Genomic DNA, 26,171 nt, shown 5'->3' on the forward strand with positions numbered 1-26,171 from the left:
CTGGTCTGTGTGTGTGTGGAGCTTTGTACCCTACCCCTGGTTCAATTGCTGCTGTGTAGGGCAGTCGGCTTGCTTGGCAGCACAGTGGCTAAGCAGTGTAGCATCAGCTGTTCACTGATGGTCACATCTGTGGATCAGTGCTGAGGCTCTACACGCATGTGATGCCATTAGCCAGTGAAGCCACTCGGCTGACGCTGGTATAAAAGTAACAGGACTGGTATAATGGGGTCAACCACAACTGACTTGTGCTTCACTACTTAGAAGAGATTGTAGCAATTTTCACTCCAGGTACATGGGATTTTCGTGCTCCAGTTGTTTTAACATTACTTTGTCTGGTAGAGCAGGAAAATGCAGTTGGACTTTTCGCTCCGAATCATTCTTGCTTCTGGGACCGAGTTCTAGGACAGCAGAACTATGTGTGTGTGTGTGTTTGGTTGTGCAATGGTGTTGAATAACTGTTAATTTTTTTTAATTATTCACACCCCAAGTGTGCCGCATGCTTTCTGTAATAGCAAAAAGCATAATGAACCATGCGGGAACTTTTAAAATAAATATTTTTTAAGTTCAAAAGCTCCCTTTGCATTAGCCGCTGTGAAACCCGGAACCATACAGCAGCAAATGCCATTGATTTTATAAGAATGGAGTCACAGAATCTAAGTCACTTAAACGAGAGTTATCCTGCACTTCTAAATTCTGATTCGATGCAGGGAATGCATTAACTTGACCCTAATTGTGAAGTATAACTAGTGCATAAATTTACCCCTAATATGGAAGGGCATCATGGAATAAATGATCAGACCTCAGGAGAATTTAAACATGAATCTGGGCCTCCGTCTTAATGTATTGTTGTTTATTTTAAGGCATGACTAGTTTAGGAATTATGCTTAAGTGTGTAACTAAACAAACCTATTATCAGTCAGTGTACTAATGAGTGGACATGCATTCTGTTACTGTAGCTCCACAAGCAGTGCCTCATTAGGCAGCTACTATTCTGTGGAAGCTGGTTTTAAATCTGCTAAGTAACTATATCATTTGCTAAATAAATCAAATGACTAATGACATGACATTAAGCCAAGCAGTAAAGGCTTAATGATGAAAGCAATCATAGGTATAAGCACAGTGAAAGTGCATAGACATACTAAAACGTGTTTTCCAAGACCATTTTTGATACAGACAACCTCCAATGGCTCCACAATGATGCGTAAGGTTTGGATAGGGGAGTGGTGGTTCAAGCGGATTATCTTTCGAACAAGAAAATGAGATTCATTCCTCTCAGTGGAATTACCTGCAATGTTCAGGGTTTTAATTCCAGCCGTTATCTTGGTTTTATACAATAAATGTACTGCTAGTTATGAACCTAGATTTAAAAAGTCACCTAACATTGCAGATGCTATAGTTAATTTCTCATCGGCTGGCCAAGGGTTTGTTTCAGGAATAACAAGAGTTGTAAAGACTAAAGATGCTGACATTAGTTGTGTGTCTCTCCAGCAAAGATGCTGCAGCAAAGGGCTTTCTGTACTGATACAAGTTGTGTTCATGTTACCGTAACTACTTCCACTGTTTGAGTGTTAAAATGATCAGCATTGGGAAGAATACTGAAAGACAAATGGTTACAGACAGTTCAGAATATGAGACTTTCTACTTTAGCTCAAAATAGGAAGTAACAAGAATTTAGTATAGTTTAGTCAGGATTCAATGTGAAGAGCTGAAAGGGTAACATTGGTCCTAAATGTCTGGGAGATGTGAGCTGTACCAACTCTCTTTGACACCTCTAGCTCTGCCCAGCTGGACACGATCTACATGGACTGCAGCAGTGAGTGACCTTTAAGATTCTGCGATCCTATAATCAGAATTGAATTAATTTTTAACTAACCTTGTCCTTAATGCATCATTACTGCACTTTTGAGTTTTTAATTGTGTTCTGTCTAAGCATTAATATTTCAAACCCTGCGAATTTGTGATTTAAACTTATATCTAAAATTCACCTTTTTTATATTTTATACATAGCAACCGTATTAATGTTCAAGTAAAGGCTAGAGGAAGACTTTTGGTACCTAAACATTTGATCCTTTCCCCATCATTTTGGGGCCTTCTTACACAGGTCTAATGTAAGAGTTGCAGGGAAACCCTCTTGCTTCTTTGTTTTTTACATGACAGCTGAAGCTTCAGGCTGCCTTAGAGACTGTTTTAAAGGACATTTCCTACATTGTGCCTAAGCTAGTAAAGGATAAATACTGTCCTCCACTTTGATAAGGTTAACTTCGCATGGTTCTGATCACACCTGAGGACCATGCCTACGGTCACCTCCCCTCTCTCCCTGGCTCAACGTTGAGCCCCACTACTGTCAGGCACTCTGAGACTCCACTTCACGTGAAGGACGCTATACTGGTGCTGTAGTACAAGAGTCTCAGGTTTCACCGCTGGACTAGTGCACAGTGCAAACTTTCATGTTAAGCTTCTGAGACGAAGTTGCTCTGAGATCTAATCAGCATAAGTTTGAGTGGTACGAAATGCGAGAAGAGATTTGGATTGGTTTGACTCGATGGGAACAAAACTAGTCACTGAATATAGATGCTTCCTACCAGGTGGTAAATGTGTTATCCATTCAAAAAAAACGTATAGGTCAATAATTTGGACTTGTTGCCAGTATTCCCATGGCCTTTTCTTGGCTTTTGAATATGAGCCAAAGGGTTTGTCCAGTGCTTTGCAACTCTACTGTACTTTCAGCAGCTTGGTGGTCCATGTGTCACCAATGGCTGAGGAGAGGGGGAATGCAAAGTCAGAAATCTTATGATGATGCCTTTAGACACTGAGATAGGAACGTGGTAAGCCAGAACGTCCTCCTGATGTGAAAGACGCTATGCAACTGTAATTTGTTGTCGCCCACTTCCTATTGAGAATCCAAATTTAAATGAGGAAAAGGATTGTTTAGTGAGAAGGAAATCAACTAAAATTAAGAGAATTAAAACACTAACATGTCTATGTTGTGTTGCTAAGACTCATTCGAAGAGAAGCTCTCATCTTATTTCTCTCCCCCAATACACACGGTAATCATCAGCAAACATTGAACAGGAAGCTTGCATTTCAGAGGCCAAATTCTGCACCAGAACTGCAGCTGAGAGAATTAAAAACACGACTGCTGCTCTTTTAAGCAGAGATACAGCAATCTACAGTATCTGTAGAGCCGAATGTGATTCTGCATTCTATTGCTGGATCTAAAAATGATCTGCAAATCTGAAATCGCCATATCACACTGCTGTCCATCTGTAGTCCTATTTTTAAGGTTAACTGCACACCAAATAATACTCCACACCTCCGCACAGAACAATCGCCAGCCTAAACAGTATGCTCTTACTTTACAAAGGAAAACCAAATACTGACCAATCAACCGTTGTGCAGTGTGTGGATTGCAGTGGCATTTGTCTTACCTTAATCACTGAAGATCCTGCTCGAGAAAGGGGACTGTGCATTTGGGCTGCCACAGCCATGTTAGCTATGGTGCTGAGGTGACTCATCTGGCTCATTGCCATGGTAACTGAAGCAGGAGGTAGACTGACTGGGATGAGGGGGTGGGGCATCATCATGAATGGCAACTCTAGTCCTTTTGGAGGGAGGGGAAAAAGCACACAAAAACAAGTTTGCATACGACCGAACCATTAGGCCTGAACATTGCTTTGTTAAAAATGACTTTACTCTTGTTTTAACATAATTGATTCTCAGATTTGAGATTGTGGTTGTTCTAAAGAAACAAACAAAATTTTTAAATCTGACAGCCCGATAGGAATTTTTTTTAAAAAAAGAATAGAAATATGGATATGTCTATAACAGTCCTTTAATAAGTATTGGATTACACTTGTAGGGCATTTTGTAATATTTCTGGCCAGTTGTTAGATATAGTTATTGATTCATTTGCTCCTGCAGAAAATGCTGTGTTCTGATAGGAAGGAAGATAAGTTTGTGCAACAGTCCCACCATAGATCCCTTAACATCCAAGAAACACTCACTTCATTCTCAGATACTCATTCCTCCGACAACTACCCACCCACCTCCACCTGGGATATAATACATACATGGGACATGACTAATACATAAACACTATTCCCTATACACAGATGTTTTTTTCCAGAGAAACATGTAAACCTGATACCCAAACTGGTGGCAAGCTCACAGCAGAATAGAAATGCTGCCAATGAGGAACATCCAGTACAAATGATCGCAAAACACTACCCCTACCTACCCATAACTCTGATTCAGTACAACCTTGTCCTATTTGGATTTTTTGGCATTATTGGTGCCTACTTTCAGGACCTCTTCATGGAGATAATCTGTTGGCTCTTGCTATTATCCAAAGAAGCATTTTGAAATTCATTCTTATGATGGACATTGGCAGAAGAAATCACGTAGAACACCTCTGGTCTTAAGGCATTTGGAAAAAGTTACTTTCTCTTTTAATCTGTTTATGCCCTTACTTGCTTTATTCAATGCGTTTAAGTGTTCTGAGCAAACCAGCGATTATTCTAACCAACCTCAGAATGACTCACTTTAAACCCAGCATAATTCTGAACAAATAATGAAAACCGATGTACTGCAATTTTGATAGGCATTTGCAATAAAGGACTTCTACCATCAAACATTCACCAAACCTGTGCTGGGGACAAATGGTTTATGTAATATTAAAACGAGGTGCTAAATGTATAAAATGCAAGAGGTTTTGATATAGGCTTCCACATGAGCTGCACGTGCCACTGAAAATTAAATTTTCTATATTTTACGAGTATAATACTTGGGCTGTTGATACATTTTGCACAATATATATTAAGTAAGAGTTCACTGAAAACTACGTGCGTGGAGAGAAAGCTAACAGTTAAATTCAGTTATCTGCACAATATTAACATTTTTAATTTCTTTACTTTTGCTAAGTAATGGTAACCATGACACTTAACCAACAACCCAATGGGCCTTTCACTTACAGGGTTGTAGACATGCTTACATTTCCAAATCGTATTGATGAGACCATTCAACTATCAATAATGACTTGGATTACTGCCTCCTAGGAGAATGTTTTAGCATTGGTACTTTTTATTGATCTCTGAAGGATACAAGAGCAATTGAATTCAGAACTTTCTTGTCCTAAATCTAATGCTCAAACAAAATAATTACCCAGAATATATTCTTCTTCAGATCTGATAAGTGTGCAAGTCAGTCATGCAATTAGTTATGATGGCCAGAATAATGGCTATTTTTGGGGTCAAAAGACATTTAAAAAGTCTTCATTCTTTTTAACCCCACTCTGAGTAATGTTTTGGCGATCTGTTAATCATCTTTTTATTGGGCTTTGTGAGCAGAATCTCTTGACTCCTTTTCCATACTTCCAAAAAAGTAGATTTATTTTGATATCAGACCATGCTCAACAACCCTTCAAAAGAAATCCAGAGTTGTATTCATCATGCTGATGAATAAGAGGCTTTCCATTTAGTAAGCAAGATGAAGGGGCATGGTTAAAAGATAAATTAAGCAAAAGCTAGTCTTTCTTTATTCTATTGAATAGACTGAGCCCCACAGATGTTATACTAATTGCCTATGAATGAAGAGCCCTGTCTCTTATATGCCTTGCATTTAAAGCATCTCTCGCTCACTCCCACCCCTCAGCTAAGCAGCATTTCCCTTAAAAGTTATCAAAGCAGTTTCTAACTGCCTTATGAGTGTGACCATGCAATATCTTTGATTGAATGGCATTCACAATAATCAAGATATCAAGAATTGAGGTGGTTAGTGTTACTCCAGCACCGGGGCCTTGAAGGCATTTCCACGGAATCAACGAAGAAACGTGTGCCATAAGCAGAACACTCTTATTTTATACGTGTGGCTGCGCTGGCTGCACTCCATGGACAAGATGGTAGATACGAATTACAATTGTAAAATGCAATTTAAAAACACCAACCATTTGCAGTGGATAATTATTCTGCAATTATTTTGTTTGATACCATGACTTTTTTTAATCCAAGTATATGATTTGTTATTCAGTTACTAAAAAAAAACCCAACACAAATGCATATAAACACACTTCTCTCTCTCTCTCTCTATCTCTGATACACAGTCATATATAGTAATTGCTTAGCAAGTCCTCACAGGCCTGTTCTGCCGGCCTAAGAAAAAGGTACATGCGGACCATGCTTACTGTTGGCTAACAGGTGGTTCTGCTGGAGTGGACTAAGCGGGTGTGTGGCTGCGAGACTGTGCTGACCAGACACTGTGGCGTGGCTGACTACATGCTGTGACCCTGTGGTAGTGGGTGACTGGAGTTTCTCCTTGTCCCACGAAGATTCACTTCCACCTGAAGTGCATGAACAAACGGATCATAAATTAGGTAATCAGAAACAACGAGAGAACATTTACTCCTCGTCTCAGTAGACTAAGCAATTGAGTTTGTGAGCACAGCTGAAAAAAAACCTTCATTCGAGGCACAGAGAACACAAGTTAATATTCAATACAGAACTTTTTTTTAGGACATTAGTCATTATATTCTCTGGATTTTAGCAGCAGTGACTCCAACTACTTCTGATGATTTTCTGTATTTGGTGTTATAAATCACAGCGTGGGAGCCGAGAAAAGGCATATCATAAACCAAGACACAGTCTGGTGTTTGAAATTGCAGTGAGCTTTCATTCAATTTTGTACAGTTTCTGAGATTTCAGGTGTATAGTGGTTATTATCTGCTGAAGGGGAGTTTTCTTCTCTTTATGTATTTAAGGCAAAGATCTGTAGTCAATTCTATTGAAGCTGCGTGAATCTAAAATAACCCATTTTTTGGGGTTATCTGCAATTTTCGAAATTGTCAGAATTAAAAAAAAACATACTTGCATGGAAAGTGTGTTAATGCCCATGTGCATTTTACATAAAATCTAAAATCAACTTTTAAAATAATATTTGAGGAAAAGGTGGTGTAGCCAAGTAGCAATTATGGACACAGAAACACCCAACACCCAAACAGTATTTAATACTTTGAAAGGGCTACTTTACTATTTTTTCATTGACATTTAAAACGGCAATCCAGAACTAAATTGTGACTTTGTTTCACTCTATTCCCCGTTATATAGTTTTCAATTTATGGGGGTGGGGGAAGGTTATTTAATGGACTGGGAAAACAAGTATTTCAGAATTAATAGCAAATCATTCTCACAAGCTGAGGCCTTGGGTGCAGATGCCCACTGCTTTCTTAGGGCCAATGAATTGGACTAACGCAGTCAAGGATTGACAAGGTGCTCAGTATTCTGATCACAAAACTCATCCTCCGTATAAACTATTTGTTGGCAAATGGTTTATATTAGGCGTGTGAAAAATAAAGCAAGATTAAAGAATTAGGATACAAACTGATATTTATGGATTTTATTTCTGATCGTATCCAGTGTTTGCCCTTTCTAGAATGTGGCGGAAACAAAAATATTTCACTTTTTTAACTTCTTATTTAGATATACTATGCACAGTATGAAGATATTTATAGTAATGAATACAGGCAGTTGGTAAATAAGGAAAAATATCCAAAGGAAAGTTTTGAAAACCCAGTTGAATGACATTACTATATCCATTATATCTATATGTAATCAGTAACAACATCCAGTTTTAATATTCATAAGGTTATCCATGATTCACCTTTTTATGTATATCCCAGATTCATACATAAACAGGATTAAAAGGAACGTGTACCACAAAGTGAAACAATTTGTTTAAAATGCTTTGACTCAGAAATTTTGATATTTGCAATCTTCTGCTTCCAATTATTTAAAGTGTTGTTAGAGCAATCTACCCATTCAGGTATTTGAACACAATGTCCTCTTGATGCTCAGTGGAGTAGTCATGTTGGAAATTAATATTTTTATTGCATACCAGTGCATCGTATTTAAAATGGGAACACATTAAATTGGTAATAGAGAAATCTTAAAATCAATGTGCATGAGATTGCTCATTATGCAGAGAGAGATCTATGGGTAAACAAGCAGGTGGTGTTTTTCATTACAGATTTGAAGACTGATTATTTTTGATGATAATATGAATTAAATTTCTTCTCTGTAGAGTTCTGACTATTACATAGGGGAACATTCCTAATAGACAGAGAATGTCTGCAGCAACACTAATGGCTTTGGTAAATACCTGAGGCAAATGTGCTGTCACCTTGACATCTATAATTCACTGGATGCTTGCAGAGAGATACTTGTGGTGGTATATTAATTATAACCTTTTGACCTTAAAGACAATAAGTTCTTTTTCCTTTTGGGATGGAAGGTGGGTGGGGGGTCTCCTCAAACCATGTCTCAAAGAAAAAAGTCAGACTTTGTGGCAGACGTAATAATTGTGTTCACTTAGTATTTTATCAGTATTTCCACTGTCCTATCAAAGTATAGCGAGTTGGATGTTAACGAAATATGTACTGCTTTGAGTCAGCAAAGCTACTACTCTATTTTGTGTTTCCAGGGAAGGACTGGCCATAGGAACTGATGTGCAAAATGAGAGTTTTCTCCCGAAAATGGATTTTTAACATTTTATCCTGCTGAATTCTTACTCCTTTCATTGGCAAACACCAGAGTAACTTTGCAAAAAGTCTTGCGCATAACAACTGAGCCCAATATTGCTCTGAACACACCGATCCTCTCCCTCAAACACACCAAAGTCTTTGCTAATCCTGTGGCCGGCAACGGAACAAAATATCTAGCTGATGCTGGCCTCGTACACGCTGGAAATCTGACTTGCGTCACAACAAAAACACTTCTTAAAAAAAACTTTCAAAAGCACTGATCATTTTTCAAGATTACTGAAACACAAAGAAACTCAGCCACATGCATTTCCTAATTTGTAAATGATTTAGTAAAAGAACAGGAAAAAAGGACAATTTGTACAAGTAGCTGATATCAGTCATTCACTTCATGGTTCTTTGCAGGATGTTGCTGTGCACAATTGGGTGCCCCCTGCCCCCCACCCCTCCACACACATACAGATAATGGATATACAGTTGGTTTGAAGGATCAGTCCTCAAGGATGAATCTCACTGTTTCCAGTTACAAGGCAACTTGGAACTATAAATCCAGATTATTAACTTTGTGGTCCTAGGTGGTAAGATTATGCTGGTCAGGAAAATCCCATTGTAAGCACTTTAGAAACCAGCAGAAATGTGTATTCTTCATGCTAAGATAAGACTCTTGTATTCCTGGATCTGTTAATGTCTTATTTAAGGTGTCACTAGGAATGCACAGTGCATAGTGAGGCTTGGCCTCAGTGGTACAAAGATGGTCTAACATTGCAGGGACTGGACTGTGTTTCTTCCAAGCTCAGGATCTATTAGGTGAAGGATTGCTTGTATATACTAATGCTTTCACTCAACAGCAAAGCACTTTGCCAAGCAATGTCTAGAAATTATAGCATTCAAAAACACATTTCATTGAATTTCATTACACCCAAAAATGACAGTTAAAAGTCAGATGAATCACAACACTATAATTCTATCATGTTGCCTCTGTGAAATGAAATACAGAAACATAATGGACTTTCTTCATTTCTGAAATACAGAAAGTAGATGTATGCTTCTTTATTACTTTTAATAACATTTTTATGGGTATGGAATGGCATTTTAATGTTTAGATTGTGTTTTGTCTGTTACATAGACCATGGCAATACAAATCTAAAGTTTTATGGATTTAAGCCATAAATGTTAGTTTTCCTGGGACATATAAAAAAAATGAAAATGGATTGTAGCTTGGAAACAAAGCCCCTCAGGCAAAATCATGTTGATCCCACTTTGTTTTTGTGTTTCTGCAGAAATTTCAACAAACATCTTCTTGCCTGGAAGGCTTCCGGTGTAATTGTTACCCTTCATTTCTGAGATAGGCTCCAGTCCATTTCTAATTGAAGTATTTTACATTAAACTGAACCAACAGCACAACTGGGGTGCAAAATGCAATATTCCAAATGAAATGTGATAATTATCACATCAGATCTGTTATGAAAGGCCGCATTTCTACTCGCAACATTCCTTCATGTGTTCCTAAATGGTGAATATCTAAATAATGATCGAAACTAAATTATGCACAAGTTTAAACGATTAAATCCTTGAAATTCAATATTCAGTTTTATTGGAAGATCAATTTATTATTTGCAACTAATAATCCAGTAGTTTTATACATTTTCTTTTCAGTTTAGTTTGAGGTACAGTTGAATTTGTGACTGTGCCCATCTCTTTCAACAGTTGTGTGATAACGTGGTAAAATGCTGTTGCTTAAGATGAGATCTGCATTGAGTGCAGTTTATCAAATGAAATGTTATGTCCTCAGAGGAAATTGTATGGAACCAGTGGAATTAGTTTATGCAGCGATGTGCAGTGTGCTAAGAAATTGTCCAATATTAACTGACGTACATCTTTAAGTCTGATAACGCACAACTTCCTCTCATGGATAAAGAGACTCATTCAGTTCAAGGGCCGGGTGCTGATATTTGTAGACCTCGTGCCCATTGTGTTTTTTTTAAGAAAAGGAAATGATTTCTCTATTATAATTATAATGTGGTAAGTCTCCTCTTTCATGTTTCACTATTGCTATGTAAGCACGATACCCATTTGCCCAGCAGATATGCTTTTGAAAATATAAAAACTGCAATGATGTTTTTAAAGAGGCTGCTTCCGAAACATTGATCGAATGTATTTTTTTTGCAATTAGGCACTGGCTGGCACTCACCCACTCAACCCATACTTTGATAACAGTTTAGATGTTATGCTGTGCTGCATTCTTTTGGTTCTTTACGGTAATGTGTGTTTTTTTGGCTCTATTGTTGGACAAAAGAAAATTGGTGAAGCCGTAATAAAACGAATGTTGTTCTATAGAGAATGGGGAATGAGGGGAGGAGGGAAGAGAATAGGGCAGTGTTAAGTCTTTATTATTGTCATCGTTATTGTGATTGCCAACTGGAACACTGGTAGATGGGACTATTTCAGACAGTATTTCAGTGACAATTCTGTCTTCTCCAGAAGCCCAACCTGCCACATTACCATACCATGATGCCACTTGGGTGATTAATACAGCTCATATTCCTAGCAAGTACCAAGGCCCGTTAACAAATTGCATGTGTTTGTCATACTTCTTCTAAGCAATGCCATCTGCCAGAAGTGGCGTTTTCATGGCTCTTCACCCTGACTCCTGCCAAGGAATCATCTGGCAGTGCCTAATGCTGCACAAAAAAGGGATTAAGGATGAAATACAACAGAGAATATTGATAATTTTCTGTAACTGGTGAAGAATGAAGATGAATGAGGTAAAGGAAGCAAAAGCAATTAGTTCAGCAGGCTTTACAGCTGTGCTCCCGGATTGGCTCCCCTGGCCTTTTCCAGCCAACATACAGTACTGTACATGCAACATTAAATAATATAATGCATTGCTTTCAAAATGGTCACATTCAGTACTTTCCAAATCCATAGAAACGCATAAGTTGATATTGTACTGTGAAAAGTCATTTTCCTTTCACTTGACATTGATCTATTTGTAGATGGCATCCAATTTAAGCTCCCATGCCCCCGCACTCCCCATCCTCCCATGTTTAAGGCAGCTTGAATAAAAAGAAAATATTCTTACTTCATCCCTTTATTGTGATTTTCAATATTTAAGGTCAACTTACAACAGTGCTCACCCTGCTTTCCCAACAGCCTTTTTTTAAAAAAAAAACTCCAGATTCGCGGGAGAGAGAGAAGAATCTCTACCAGAGTTCCTGGTCCCGTTTGCTATCAGGTGCCTCCCTCCCCTCCCTAACTCTACATGTATAGACTGACATCAGATGAAGATGGGTTCTTACTATCTGATAATCTGTTAAGGCTCACTGATCTGATGGTGAGGTATGCTGAGGGTCATCAGTGCCCGTGATACCATATCCCAATGGAAGAGAGTTCGTTCAGGAGGAGAGAGTAGGAAAGAAAGCGAAATTCCTGCTTGAATGTTAACCAGTCAGTATTGTCACTACCCACAACAGTAGCTAACTGGGAAGAGCTTTGTTTTATTGTGATAAAGGGCTATATAAAAACAGTCTAATGCTTACTTTCCAACCCACCTTTTACTCAGATTATTATTATGTGATAGATGTGTATCAGTACAAGAACAAACCTCAACATTTTCAGAACCTTCTGGTACGGTTGGCTTAGACGAGCAGCTGAAACTCAATCAGCGTTGGGCCTGTTCTTCCAATGCCAGTGAAGTATTTTGAATTTGACAAAACTAAAACGGCATCTCCTTCGGGGTGTGTTAATGGGCATTGTGTAAGACTAAAGAACATTCCTTTTCTGCCCAGCTCATATACAAGTATTAGAGAGTGTATTGTGCAAACATTTTATCCACCCTGCCCTACAGAGATCTGGGAGTTTGTGTTTCTCTCTGATGTTTCTTCAATATATCATATGATGGGAATAACTCCTCAAAGTCTAACAATCTAAAGAGCGTGGCTGATATTTGTTTGTGAAATCAAAAGATTCAGAATTTACTTAGAAGCCTCCATCCATTACTGTACTGACCTTTCTTTCCAGAAACGAAGTGAGGGAATGCTTAATGTCTGCTTTGTGGTGGAATTAAAGGGCTTCCCTCGACTTTCAAATGAAAAGAATATTTTAGTAGCAGAGTCCTCAGATCTGCAGTGAAACCGTTTCCTGTCAGTTAAGGGGAGTCGTCGACTTGAAAAAGTGTTTGGCAAACACAAACCTGAGGTTACTCATGGTGAAATGGATCATTATGTCACTTGAACCTGACATCACTGCGATGGAAAAAACATACAACCCTTTTAACTGTTTTCATTCTCTCTCCCCTCCCCTTCCCATGACCACTATCTCCAATGACAACATGCTTGTAAAGCACTGTTTCACAATGAATGTAAAATGGTATCCTCAAATTTGCAAAATCACACTCTTCTAAATCAGCCAATTACCGTGTTTCTGCTATTTGTGGACATGTTCTCAAAGATACATTTGCTGAGGAAAAAGAAGCATTTTTGTAAGTGTGATAAATGATTCATTATGAAGAAATGGCACTAATGAACTGCACATGGCGTTCTGAAACTTTACTACACCAGTGGTTCTTGCGTCTTTGAGAAGATGTCAAAGCAGGTGATTTTTTAAATTCTGAACACATAGTTGTTTTGAGAGGCTGGAGCATAGGATATTTGCACTTGCTTGTTCTGTGCGTCAAATGATATTTTCTCTGAATGACCATTTACTTCCAGGCCTATATCACCATTGGGTGAATATAATCCAAATATATATATATATTTATATATAATATTAGTGAATATTGGTCCAAATTTTGCTAAAAGACCACAAATACTACATCTATTATTTTATTCACAAAAAGAATGGACCTGAAAGTTGTGCAGGAGACGGCTATGAGAATAGTTTTTTTTGAAATCATATATGACAGGAAATTAGCTTCCACACCACTCGTCTAAGGAGGGAACAAATTCACTGTGGATTGCTATTCAATTATATCTGGGAAATTTGTGTACAAGCGTGTGTGTCAACAGAATATACTGCAAAGTGAATTGACTGTATATTTTGTGGACAAAACCCAGGAGCCAATTGCGCACAGCAGTGTCCCACGAATAATCGTGGATTGAAAAATACTGCACCCTTGTAACTTGTTGGACATCATATAGTCTGTGTGGACTCTTAATATCTTCGCGGGGTTTATGCTGCGGTGACAATAACTATTCAACAAAGTATCTGGTACCTTTTATTCCATGACTGCTAAAACCTTCACTGACTTTAATTTTCAAATGTAAATGCTGTTAAATGGTATAGGGAAAATTATTTTAAAATTTTCATTTTTGATTTACTAATAGGTAGTGAACAGTAAACTAGTTTCTATTTGCTTTGCAGTAATCTCTCTTCTCCATCAAAATACATTCTAATCTGCTAATGGCCCTCTTAGAAATGGACAGCATCATTTCTGTGGAGCTGACATGAAGCTGTTGATGTTTTCCATTGCTTTTAGGCACAGACAGACGTGGAGGCTGTGAGATGAAGTTAAGGCATATTCTTCAGGCATTAAATCTAGAGTGTCCTAGGAGGTGCCAAGTGGCCTTATTTAGGATTTTGATTGCAGTGGGATTTGCTGTCAGAAAAGACAATGCCACAAACACAGATAGCATGACAGTCAGTCAGTCACAGCACCCCAGGGTGGCTGCTGTTTTATTATTTTTGTAATTTACTAATTAAAGTTTTAGAAATGGCTCTTAGCCCAGTGTGGAATGGAGTTGGTCGATCTCAGAAGGGGAAGCACAGGGACGCTCCAACTGATCTCCCGTGTAAGTGAGATGGGTGGTGGTGGTGAGGGGCGGGAAAAACACAGCGTTTTCCCCTTCCATTCCCCTCCTACCTCCCTGACCCCAGCTCAGGTCTGCAATGCTGTACACTGTCCAGCACCTTGGAACGTCCTCCCGACGTGAAAGGCGCTATACAAATGTAATCTTGTTGTTGGTTTCTCGCTGGTTGCTGTCCAGTCACCTCTGCAGGAAAGTATTGGGTGAGAACATTCCTGGACTCAGCTGTGATGCCTTCCCCAGTTGAATACTTTGTCAGCACTCACACGTGAGGAGTGGCCACTTTGGCAAGGTACCTCAAGGGAGGCTCAAAACTTAAGAAGAGGAGATTGGAAATGAAAATAAAGTTCTATTATTAACGTTATCTCCAAATGATTCTGTAAATACTTGTTTTGTTTAATCATGGTCAAACCTAGCTCTGAGGTGTGATGTTGTATTGATGCTACATTAGTCAATTCCAAAGACAGACACTTCATTCGTACAAGATACAGATGTATTGGAGTGGAGTCCAATTGAAGGCGTTTTGAGATTTTAGAAATTATTGAACCCGATTTGGATACTTGGTGCAGAATCCTCACTATATAGACAGCAAACAAAAAATGTCCTTAACTGAAATAACACTGAATTTCTCACAAAACAATTCTTAGAATATTTTTTCCGAGGACAACTACATCACCACTGGAGCCAAACCCTGTCACTTCAGGGGCTTGGCACAGTGAGAGTGTATTCTGATTTAAAATGACCCATATTTGAAAGAGTATACTGCAAAACAATCGATCACATCAATCTATCAGGGTACAGAAAGAAACTCTTGAATTCCAAGTACCTAGTGAAAATTAAATTCTTGCAAATCCTGCAGTAAAATAGCCTGTAATAATTGCCCAAGTCACTTTGATCATACATAACACAAAACCAGGCTTGAAAATGCTCATTTCCCCTTTGATATAGAATGTTTATGGATATTTTCTGCATGTCTGATCAAAGAGCCAGATTGAACTATGTTTCCTTGTGTTCTTAATCAATCTGAAATTTATGAGCGGCTGAAATATGTGTGACATACATAAGCAATTATAGTCCGATGTACAGTTTCTTGATCAAATGAAGAGATCTATTGTGTTAACGGTTATGCTGCGATTTTTCCGTTAAATGGAAGGATTATATGGAAAAGCAACAGCGCAGTGAACTACAGAAATACTGTTAACACATCTTGTTCTACCCTCTGGCTAATGCAGAACAATGGAAAAACAAAATAACTGTACAAATTGGACAGCAGTGCCAGTACTGTTCTGATGCTTTCATTTAACAGACCATTTGGTGTTGGGAATTTCTGGATAGCAAGCCAAAGTTTGCAAACTGAGGGGACAGTCTGTGGTAATGAATTTGTAACACAAATGAAACTCCCTGCCATAAATGCTCGGTTGTTGCAACAGTTGATTTTTGACATGTTGAATGGCACAGTGTTTCAATGAAAATGTTTACATGAAGGTTGCAATTTCAAGTTCTTTAAACATCTCTGAATTATGAAAGTGTTGGACACATGTCCTTCAGCTTCTTTGGTTTGACTAAAGGCTTCGACTGTTTGAAACTGTTTGAAGCTTAGCGCCTGCACTCCCTTTTTCATATGATGAACTACTGTACAGTAGTGCCTTTGAAGGAGAATATTCATGTCTCCTTTCAGCAGTACTTTAGACCCATCTTGTGTCCCTCAAGGAGAATGCTCCCAGTGAGTAGCTTGACTCGGATCACTAGGGGAAGCACTTTATGGAACGGGAAGCTTCTGAGCTGCCATCGCTGATCGGATCAGCATGAAAGGCAAGGATCAGAAATCACTGCGTTACCAGGACTATACGCCAATCAAAAAAACACTTCACTTTTCTAACCCATATTAGCCTTTTTTCTTTTCTGTGCGAGGTACAAGCAGTACAGGAAAAATTAAGGTCAGTTCTCAATCTACACAGAGGGGCTGTAACTTGGTATTTGTCCTCCACACCATTCTCCTCCTGTTTGTTGATACATTTCTTGAAAGTTTTCCTCCAAGTTAAATTCAACAGAAGTTCCCCCAGAAATTGAAACCCCTACTTTACACATGTGTGAGGAGAAGGAAGTGGTTTCTCAAGGATGCCGTTCCCAGTCTCGCAGTGCAAATTCAGTAGGTTCAAATCACCCTGGCTTTCTTTCTTCCCTGTGTCCTGTACACCCTCTTTGGAACTCTGAATGAACATTGTATTTTAAGGTTATGAAAGTATATTAGCCCACACCCATTTTTGTTGTTCCCTGTATATAGCATGGAAAGTGCTTCGGGACACTATCCCGTGTCAATGGCGCGATATAAATGCACGTTGTTGATGAAAGGCGAAACCAGTTCATTTTTTCCTGAATCCAAAGTAATGCAAATTGTGGGAAGTTTAAATCAGCTTCCTGCTCCATTTCACTCTACTGGTCAGGACCAAAGCTTCTTCACGCTGGGGAGTATAAATGCAGCATGAGATTATTTCCCAGGTGTAAATAAAATGTCAGTCCATTGGGGGCAGATATAGCACCTTTTACATCGCCAAACAATTCTGCACTCTGTTTACGCACAGATGGATCCTATCAGCACATGAATGGTTCAAGTCCCATTAATAGATAGCGCAGGGACAGATGTTTTGGGGAAGGTGGGGAGAATCAACCTTGAGACCTGCTAGAGGATTATAATAATATAATAGTAATAATCCTTGCATTTGATATAGCGCTTTTCACATCTTCTAGACGTCTCAAGGCACTTCACAGGATATACTGTAAAGTGAATTGACTGTATGTTTGTGGGCAAAATGCAGCAGCCAATTGCGCACAGCAATGTCCCACAAACATTGCTGTCCCCAAATTATTGAGTGACCAAATTTTTCTTTTTTTAAAAGGATTATTATCCCCGGAAAAGCGATCCGCCAATCGACTAACAACTGGGTTCCTACTTACTGCGAGATAAACACAGGTATGTGGAGTAAGGAAACTTGCCCAATATTTCACCCTGCCAGGAACAGTACTGGATCTGGATGCTATGATATGTCTAAATGTTCTGGGTTTAGTGTATGGTGAAAGGCATCCTTTTTGTACATTTCTAGTCCAAGACTTGTGGTGTACTTTGAGATAGTCTATGTCTGATTGGTGGTACCTAATTCCCCACTGTTATCACCCAATGCCTTAAACTAATACCTAACCCATCATCACTTATCAAACCAATAAAGTTTTAAAAATACCCTATTGTGTGTGTGTATATATTTTTATAAAATCTATTGTATAAGAATTTTATAGATTTGCCGTATTCCTAGGGAACCCTATATGATTTATTTATTTTATTCCAGTGGAAATCTAGAGGATAAATGTCCGAACAATAATATATAGTTGTGAGCACCATCCTATACTTTGTCTTATTTTATCAATGGCTGCGCCTACTTTTTGTTATTACAGGTTTCATATCTGAAAAGTTAAGAGAAGGAAAGCGACGTTGTGTCTTATGAAATTTGAAAGTGACATATTTTGAAGGAATCCAAAATCCTATTGGGCATTTTAAATATAAATACATTGAAATGAATTAATGAGTTGACTAGATATAAAAGGCCAACATTTACACCACCACATCAGTTGACAGAAAATCAAATCTTTCTAAATTAATTTACCTCTAAGTTTTGGCACAGAAATTTTGTATACTTCTGTGACAATTCCTAACATTGTTGCCATGGCAGCCAAATTAGTTTTTTTTATATAAAATCTGATTCCTGTTTGCAGGCCTGCTTTAACAGCACTCATTTTATTAGAAGAGCATCATCTGTTGTAAGTTACAAACAATTCCCACATCTAATTACAACCAGGATTTCTGGGTCATTAAACAAAATACATTTGCATCAGCAAGACTGGAAATTGAGACTAAAATCACAGAACTTGAGTCACCGAACCTGCTACAGCTTTCTTTCCTTTCTATCGCAACACTTCCTTCTTGACCTTTTCTTGTCTATTGCTTCCTTAACTCTTTGAGCTGAACCTCTCTAATGGCAGGAAACTGAATGTTGCAAGAATTTAATTGAACACAAAACATATCAAAATATGGCTTTGCATTTTACAACCCTATTGAACCAAGTGCAATTAGAATCTTTGCCTAATAAATGCACACAGTAAATTTCGGGGTGAAGTTTGATTTGAAAAGTTACTTTGCCCTTACTTTTTTCAGGACTTTTACCGAATGTCTGAAATTTACAGATACCAATTTTGCTTGCTCAGTCTATCAATTTAGCTGTTTTTTGGCGTGAGGAGGATGCTGTGACCAAAAGAGAGCTCCTTTGAAAGGAGTTTATTATTTTAATTTTCTTTCCATTGCAAGCAGAGGTCAGACTGTGAGTAATTTGTGCCTGAAAGATGAAGAGTATTTTCAGGCTGTGGAATGTGATGCTGATTAAATAGAGTACTACTCAACCAATTTTTAATTAGGGATATGAGTTGTTCCTCCAATATATGAAATGTACCATTGTACATCAGAAACACAAACTATGATACAAGTGGTACAAAATGAATCTTGCAATGAAGCAATTGGTGGAATACAGTTTGAAGATACAGTATCTTTTTATACAGCCTAATTGTATTTCGTTCACAATTCATATCGGCAAAATCCGTACACGAGGGCTCCTAAATTATTTGGAACATAATTACGATAGACTTCAAAATAAGTGTAGAATTTCAAAAGGAAGCCCCACAAAGTGTGTCAGGATAATGAATATACTAAGTTAGGTTTGTAAAAACACACACAGAGCTTATAAAAGCTCAGTTATTGTGCAATTAAACTAAGAACATGTGGCTTTGTCTGTCAGTAATGCGTGATTCATTGCAGGTAAAAGCCTTAAAAGGTTCTGCTAAGAATTGCAACCCATGCATTATCACTGGTCTAATCTGCATCCACCTTTCTTTGCTGGCTCTGCAATCATGCATCCGAGATGTTCCTGGCTTGTTAAATAATACATGCGATTTTCTTTTAAAATGTCAACCTTTAGTCCCAACCCTGCTGCAGTGTCCTTTGTGATGTTGATTTTCTCTGACAAGATTCCATTACAATTGACTGCCTAGCAAGTAAACCTGTAGCTCGTAAGCTTTTCACCTTCAATTACTTTCTTTTCTGTTTTTGAGGCTGTGTTCTAATTTCTTGAAGGCTAAGGTTACATTGTGGAGAAAAATTTGAGCATGCTACCGAACTGCAGTTAGAGTTTATTTGTGCTTTGATAAAGGAATATAAATGTGACTGGATTATTGCCTATAATATGGGAATTTGTGACTCGGAGCAGATTGCACAGTGCTAAAGGTTAAAACTGTCAAAGAGCTCATGGTAATTATTTAAGGTGGAAGCCAAATACTTCCTAAACCCAGCCTGAAATTTTTAAAAACAGAAGCTTATCGCTACACATTTCATGGGTCTACTGCTTAGCAACTCCCTAATTTCAAACTTTATCTGAACTCCCTTCTGTGCAATCAGCCCGTGCACCGTATTTTCATATTCTAACGGTACATAACAGGCTGCATTAACATCAGCACAATTGCTGTAGCTTTTTGTCTGCAGTCATCTTTGTCGTGAGATCCTCTGCGTGCAAAGCAACTAAAGTTTAAACTGTCCACAGTGTGAATGCAAATAAATGTTTTCTACTCGTGTCCAAGTTTCACCCCACCAACACTTACAGTCATTTTCAAATGTTATTTCATATCAGATGAAAAATAACTGACGATTTTTTTTACACACCCGTTTTGTTGTTTCACGCTGGTGGGAGAAAAGGAAATGAGCCTTTGCAGCTCAGGAAATGGGCCTTCCTCACACAAAACAAATGTTATTTCGCTGACGTATATATTGGCTCCTATCTCTGGCAGGATGAGAGCCAAACGTGATTATCACTAACGCTGTTTTGATTTTCCTCACTTTCTGCTGCAGATATGCACACTACCCACGTGAAGAGCGCAATATTAATGCAAGCTGTTGATACTTGAATGAGCTTGGAAAAGTTACAAGCTGCACGACGTGAAGTAGTTAGAATTAGTGGTGATACGCTTGTTCACCAATGTACACTATTCACACTAGTCTGATCCATTCCCTGGAGTTGCAAGTTAAGGGTTAACATGATTAGAAATGGTATGTGGTATGCATGGACATCTAAGAAGCTGGAAGAAAACGAATCATCAGGAGCATGGCTCCTTACCTGATTATACATTGGTATTAATGGTCGCAATCTCAATAGGATCCTAATGTACTTTTATATGCGAATGTCACTGATGTATTATGTTGAAACACACTTTCCTTCTTTGTAACTATAACACTAACAGATAACCAGGAGCCAAATGTACCAACTGACTGGCATGTTGCTGCCTTTCTAGCTGAGAGACGTTTCTCCTCTCTTCCCCCACTGGTAGATTTAAATTGATCTGACATCATTAACACACAGTGCTAATACCAGCCAGATAACAGAACATTAAAGCCAAAACTCCAACCCAACCCAAATCTTCAGATTCACTGCCAAAAGAACTTGTTGGAGGTTATTAAAATGGGAGCGGTCTATGGAATTGTTCTCATCACTTGTCTGTGTGTTACGTGATTTTAATTTTTATGTCAAATAGTTATCAATTGGAAAATAATTAACTAATAACCACTGGAAGCTCTTACTTTAGCTATTATAGACTGGTTGTTGAAATTTTACTGCAATATAAGCAAACAAGCACTAATGAGATGATGCTAGCATAAGGAGAGAGTACGTTAAACCCCCACCCCCTATCTCAGCAAGCAGCAATTTGAGATTATTCACCAGCAATTGCCCCTGAAAATTATTTTGTATTGTTCTGTTTTATGTAATTTGTTGGGAAGCCATCTCCTGTAAAGAGCGATGCTCAAAGACATGGAAAATTACAAAAACGTCTAACTCTGCTGATGTGACAAGTACCAAAATCAATCGGCCAACTGTTTTGTGTGAACTTGCACACGCGTCTTAATCTTTTATGGATTACAGAGCACAGGCAGCAATAAATTGCAAAGCAATTTACTAAAACAATAAAGCATGGTATTTCTTATTTGGAGCACAGCAGAATTGTAACAGGCTGTAAGCCATCAGGGAATCAAGATGCAAAGGCATGTAGAAACCATTAAATAAAGACTGAAAACACTACCAGTTGAAGTAAAACCTGCTCAAGGCTATAGCTCAGTTTCACGCCCAATTCAGTGAATATTCAATTAGATACTCTTCGGTGAGCTGCACTGTATATCACAAAGGGGTATGATCTGTAACTGATGACACAAGTTGTAAAAATATTAGGCTTGATAAGTGCAACAAGCCAGGAATAATTCACATAGTGCTATGAATATGCATGTTTGTGTAAATTATTGATGATTTTCCTGACACAGCATTTTCACTAGCTTTAATGTTCCCTGAAATAGTAAACTGAAGCCAAGAAGTTTTGTCTCCTTCGACTCAATATGTAAATAAGGACCTGGAAATCATGCCTTTTTTGTGCAGTATTGAATCCAAAATTGTTAATAAGCATTGATGAGTATTCTTTTGACCATCATTTACTGGGTGTTGAAGTATTACTTAAAAATCCTGAACTTTACAGTATATTTGATATTAGATAGAATTTACTCTTAATTTGTAACACTCGATATTGTAACCAAAATAAATAAACCAGCTCATAAGATAACTTGTATGTTGTTCAGGCTGACAAATTAACACTGTGTTGTTGAGCGCCTTGGACGTCCTCTCGATGTGAAAGGCGCTCTATAAATAATAATAATAATAATCCTTGCATTTGATATAGCGCTTTTCACGTCGGGAGGACATCCCAAACCGCTTCACAGAACACACTGATAAGTGAATTGACTGTATATTTGTGGGCGAACACAGCAGCTAATTGCGTACAGCAATATCCCACAAACAGTCGTAGATTGAAAATGACCAATTTATTATTGTTTTTGGTTTTGGAGGGATTATTATTAGGCTCTGTGTGGAGTAAGGAAACTTGCTTGAGGTTTCGCCCTGCCTGGAATTGAACTCAGGTCTCTCACTTGCAAAGCGAGTGCACTAACCACTGAGCTACAGGAGTCCATGTAAGTTTGTTGTTGTTGAATCCTTAATCTGTTCAGACCACTGAAATGTTGCATATATTCCTAGGGTTTGGTGCTCTGTTGTGGGAGCCTGAGCCATTGTGAAATGCTATTGAGATATGCCTTTCTTTGACTTAACTGGAGTCGTGGAGTCCTGTAGCTCAGTGGTTAGAGCACTCGCTTTGCAAGCGAGAGACCTGAGTTCAATTCCAGGCACAGGGCGAAACCTTGGGCAAGTTTCCTTACTCCACACGCCTAATAATAATCCCTCCAAAACCAAAAACAATAATAAATTGGTCATTTTCAATCTACGACTGTTTGTGGGACATTGTTGTGCGCAATTGGCTGCCGCGTTCACCCACAAATATGCAGTCAATTCACTTTACAGTGTCTTCTGTGAAGCGCTTTGGGACGTCCTCCCGACGTGAAAAGCGCTATATCAAATGCAAGGATTATTATTATTATTATTAACTATTTCGCTCCCTCCCTTGCCTCCTTCAAGACCCACCTCAAGACCCTCATCTTTGACCATGCCTTCGGCCACCATCCTGTCCTCCACCCCTCCTGATCCCAACCACCAGCTCAAGTGTGGATCCCTGATGGTCCAGCGCCTTGGGACGTCTTCCTGACATGAAAGGCGCTATACAAATGTAATTTGTTGTTGTTATTGATAATTGCAAACGAGAAGTTGTAATTAATGTTACGTCTTGTTTCCAAACTTTGCAGGCCCCATACTCTGCATGCAACTTAAATCTTTTTATTATTGAAATTTGTTACTCTGGAATCTACAAACAATGCAAATTTAAACAGTAGATTAATGGCCGACCTTGTCAATTTTCCAGATGTCGGACAACTAACCGTTCTACTGATGAAGGCGAATTGAACACATTCTTTAACTGCTGAGTACAGCCAGCAGAAACATCAAAGCACTGTCGGTAAGATGTCTCACTTAACCTTCTTATTCTTCAATCTAAATACTGTATGGTAAATTTCTATTTTTTTTGTTTCCCAGCCTGCTTGTTAAATATCTTCATTATAAATGTGTAGAAATTGGGAGGAAATGATTTCTACACTTGCAAAGTGCAGAATTGCAAAAAGGTTGAGTTCATATATTGGATTTCTCTCATACTGTGTGGGAAAACACTTCTGTAATATGATTTATACAATACTGAGATCTAATCAATAATCTGTAGCCTGCCAAAATATCATTTTTCATTTAGATCCATTAAAATGCATGAAAATGAAGAAACATTGACTTTTAGTGTGACTTTTGCAATCCCATAATGTGTAGTTCAAGATGGTAAACTACCTTTTTTCAGGGTTTCTGCCATAATCTCATTGTCTTGCTAAAAGCAATTTTGAAAGTATTCATAGAGCAGTGCAAAATGTCTGGCAATAATCGGTATTGGCAAACTAACTCCAAAACGAGTGAATCTTGAGTAGCTTAATGGTAGAGACTATAGAAACTCACCCGCACTGGAATTCAGTTCTTCATTCTCAGACTCTGTGCCATTTTGAGTACCATTACCATGAAGATTATTCATTGCTGCAAGTCTCAGCTTTTGCAACTTCATCGCTTCAGCCATGGCTGCTGCAGTTAAACCTGGCAAACAAGTGATGAAAACAAGGTCACTTGTAAAAGATGATGGTTCAGTTATTAGAATTGTCTTTATCTAAGGTGAAAAATTATTAAATAATTTGCAAACCACTGTGTCAGGAATGTCCAATTTAAGACTTAATACTTAGGATGTTTGCTTCAACCTGGACTGCCAAGTTGAAGACCCAAGTTCAAACACCATTCTTGATTAATATTTGTATTCAGGTTTCTTATAAAGGGCAAGTTTCATGGGTTTTGTTAGATTATCCAGAGCAGTTGAATAAAAAATATTCTGGATGAGGGTTTCTACAATAGTAAATTGATGGAGAAATAATCTTGATGGTGACCTTGAAGTTGTTTGACCATTAGGTGGTGGACCTTCCCACCACCACAACTGAGTTGAGAGAGGACATAAACTGGCAAAAACAATTTCATATGTGGAGTAAGATGTTCATCTATTATAATGCATGTTGAACACTTTCTACTTCAATTGACCAATGGGAACACCACTATACTTTAGATGGTCCTGACAGTATATCCTTAGACAAAAAAAAGCATAAAACTATGAAACGATTCTTTTCATTTGAGAGGACATGCTTGCTTGCAGTGGAGATCATTAGATATCACTGTGATATTGATGATCATACAATATAATGTAAGGGAAAGCAATGACAATCTGCAATGTGACTGACAGATGATTATTTGATGGGACATGTGAACAAGAACCCAATTCACAACACTCAAATTCTATCAGATGACTATGAAGAAGAATGATATCACATATTATTTCTCAATGTTTCTGGATGACAAAATAAATAAAGAATTGAAAACGCTCTTCCAATTACAGATTTTTAAATTGCCCCTCAAAAAAAAACTTAATGGTATTTTTCTCATTTGAAAAATAATAAAATAGCTCTCAAATGACTAGCACAATCCCCAAGCTGTCTATGGCAAATATTTCTCATTCAAAGGTTAGCAAAAAAAAGTCAGCCAATAGTTCTGTTCAAAGTGGTCAAATTTGCGGTCTATCCACTTGGAAAATGAGAAATCAACACCTGTAGCAAGCTTGTTTCTATTCTTTAATATCTTGGTAGTTTTCTGAAAATGAATATTTATTGTTAGTATGTCCAGTGTGTAATGAAATGTACATTTGTACAGCTAATATTTAAGGTAATTAATCATTGTAAACAGGTCCCCTGGAAGGGTGGTTGAAACCAGGCAATTGGACTCAGTTTATAAAGCTGCTTGATGTTGTGATGGGAAGAAGCTAGGATGGGTATTCTGGGAGAATGAGGTCAGATATGCTGAAAGGCTTTCTTCATCCCAACTAATCTTGTGAAATATAGTCCTCAACTTTAATTTATTACTTTCAAATTGGGTTTACCTGAATGATTCTTCAGTCTCTCAAAATGTGTTGGATAACCATAAATGCTTCAACTATAAATGCATTGGGATTGATCAATGTTTTTTTATAGCTGTATATACAACCTCCCTCTTAATTTGACTCGCATCTCTGTGAAAAACGCTGTATTAAACGGGCAGAATTGCCACACCATGCTAAGCCATCAGAGGAGCTGACACTTCTGCCTAAATGTTTTACACATCTAAGTCCTGACAGATGTGTAGCTCTTTGCCAAGAAGTATTTTCTTGGACTTGGATTTCTACAGACTGATGCTGAAAAGAATATTTTAACTCTTTCATCACCTCAGTCTGTTTTAATCATTGATTCAATCAAAACCAGAAGACATTTGGTATAAATTTATACTTTACAAAAAAGTGATTAGATTTCTCAAATGCATTTTCTGTAACGGAGAGAGTTTGCAACCATTGTCTCTAAAATGCCTTCCTCATGATAGTGCGAGTATGATTCTGTTACATCTGACAGTAAAGTGAGAGAAGCAATATAACAACATTCCCCAACTCCCACAAAACCGATTAACTTTTGTCTCATTCTGGATGCACTTATCTGTATCACTATTCTGTTTACAATTGTCATGGCGATATAACATGCTCAGTGGTGGCAGTATGATCAAAGCAAAGCATAAGTACATGGAACAGAACCAGTGTGTTCTTCTAATGCGTTTGCAAATGGGCAGTGAATGTGGCGGTACAAGGTAAGTAAAATGGGAGGCAATCCATTTCAGTCA

General features: G+C 38.1%; 1 protein-coding gene across 4 annotated transcripts in view; it reads right to left on the minus strand.

The window, feature by feature from the left end:
- The window catches only part of dacha (dachshund a), a 171,886-nt gene that overhangs the window by 41,923 nt on the left and 103,792 nt on the right, over positions 1-26,171 (minus strand). For all 4 annotated transcript variants that reach the window (XM_042340623.1, XM_042340622.1, XM_042340621.1 and 1 more), the window contains exons 3-5: positions 23,898-24,029; positions 6,179-6,334; positions 3,429-3,601 (exon numbers count right to left, since the gene is read on the minus strand). In XM_042340623.1, coding sequence (XP_042196557.1) covers positions 3,429-3,601; positions 6,179-6,334; positions 23,898-24,029 — 461 coding nt within the window. The remainder of the gene's footprint in view (positions 1-3,428; positions 3,602-6,178; positions 6,335-23,897; positions 24,030-26,171) is intronic.

The sequence above is a fragment of the Callorhinchus milii genome, unplaced genomic scaffold (genome assembly GCF_018977255.1).
Source record: "Callorhinchus milii isolate IMCB2004 unplaced genomic scaffold, IMCB_Cmil_1.0 Scaffold15, whole genome shotgun sequence".
In the NCBI taxonomy this organism is placed as follows: Eukaryota; Metazoa; Chordata; class Chondrichthyes; order Chimaeriformes; family Callorhinchidae; genus Callorhinchus; species Callorhinchus milii.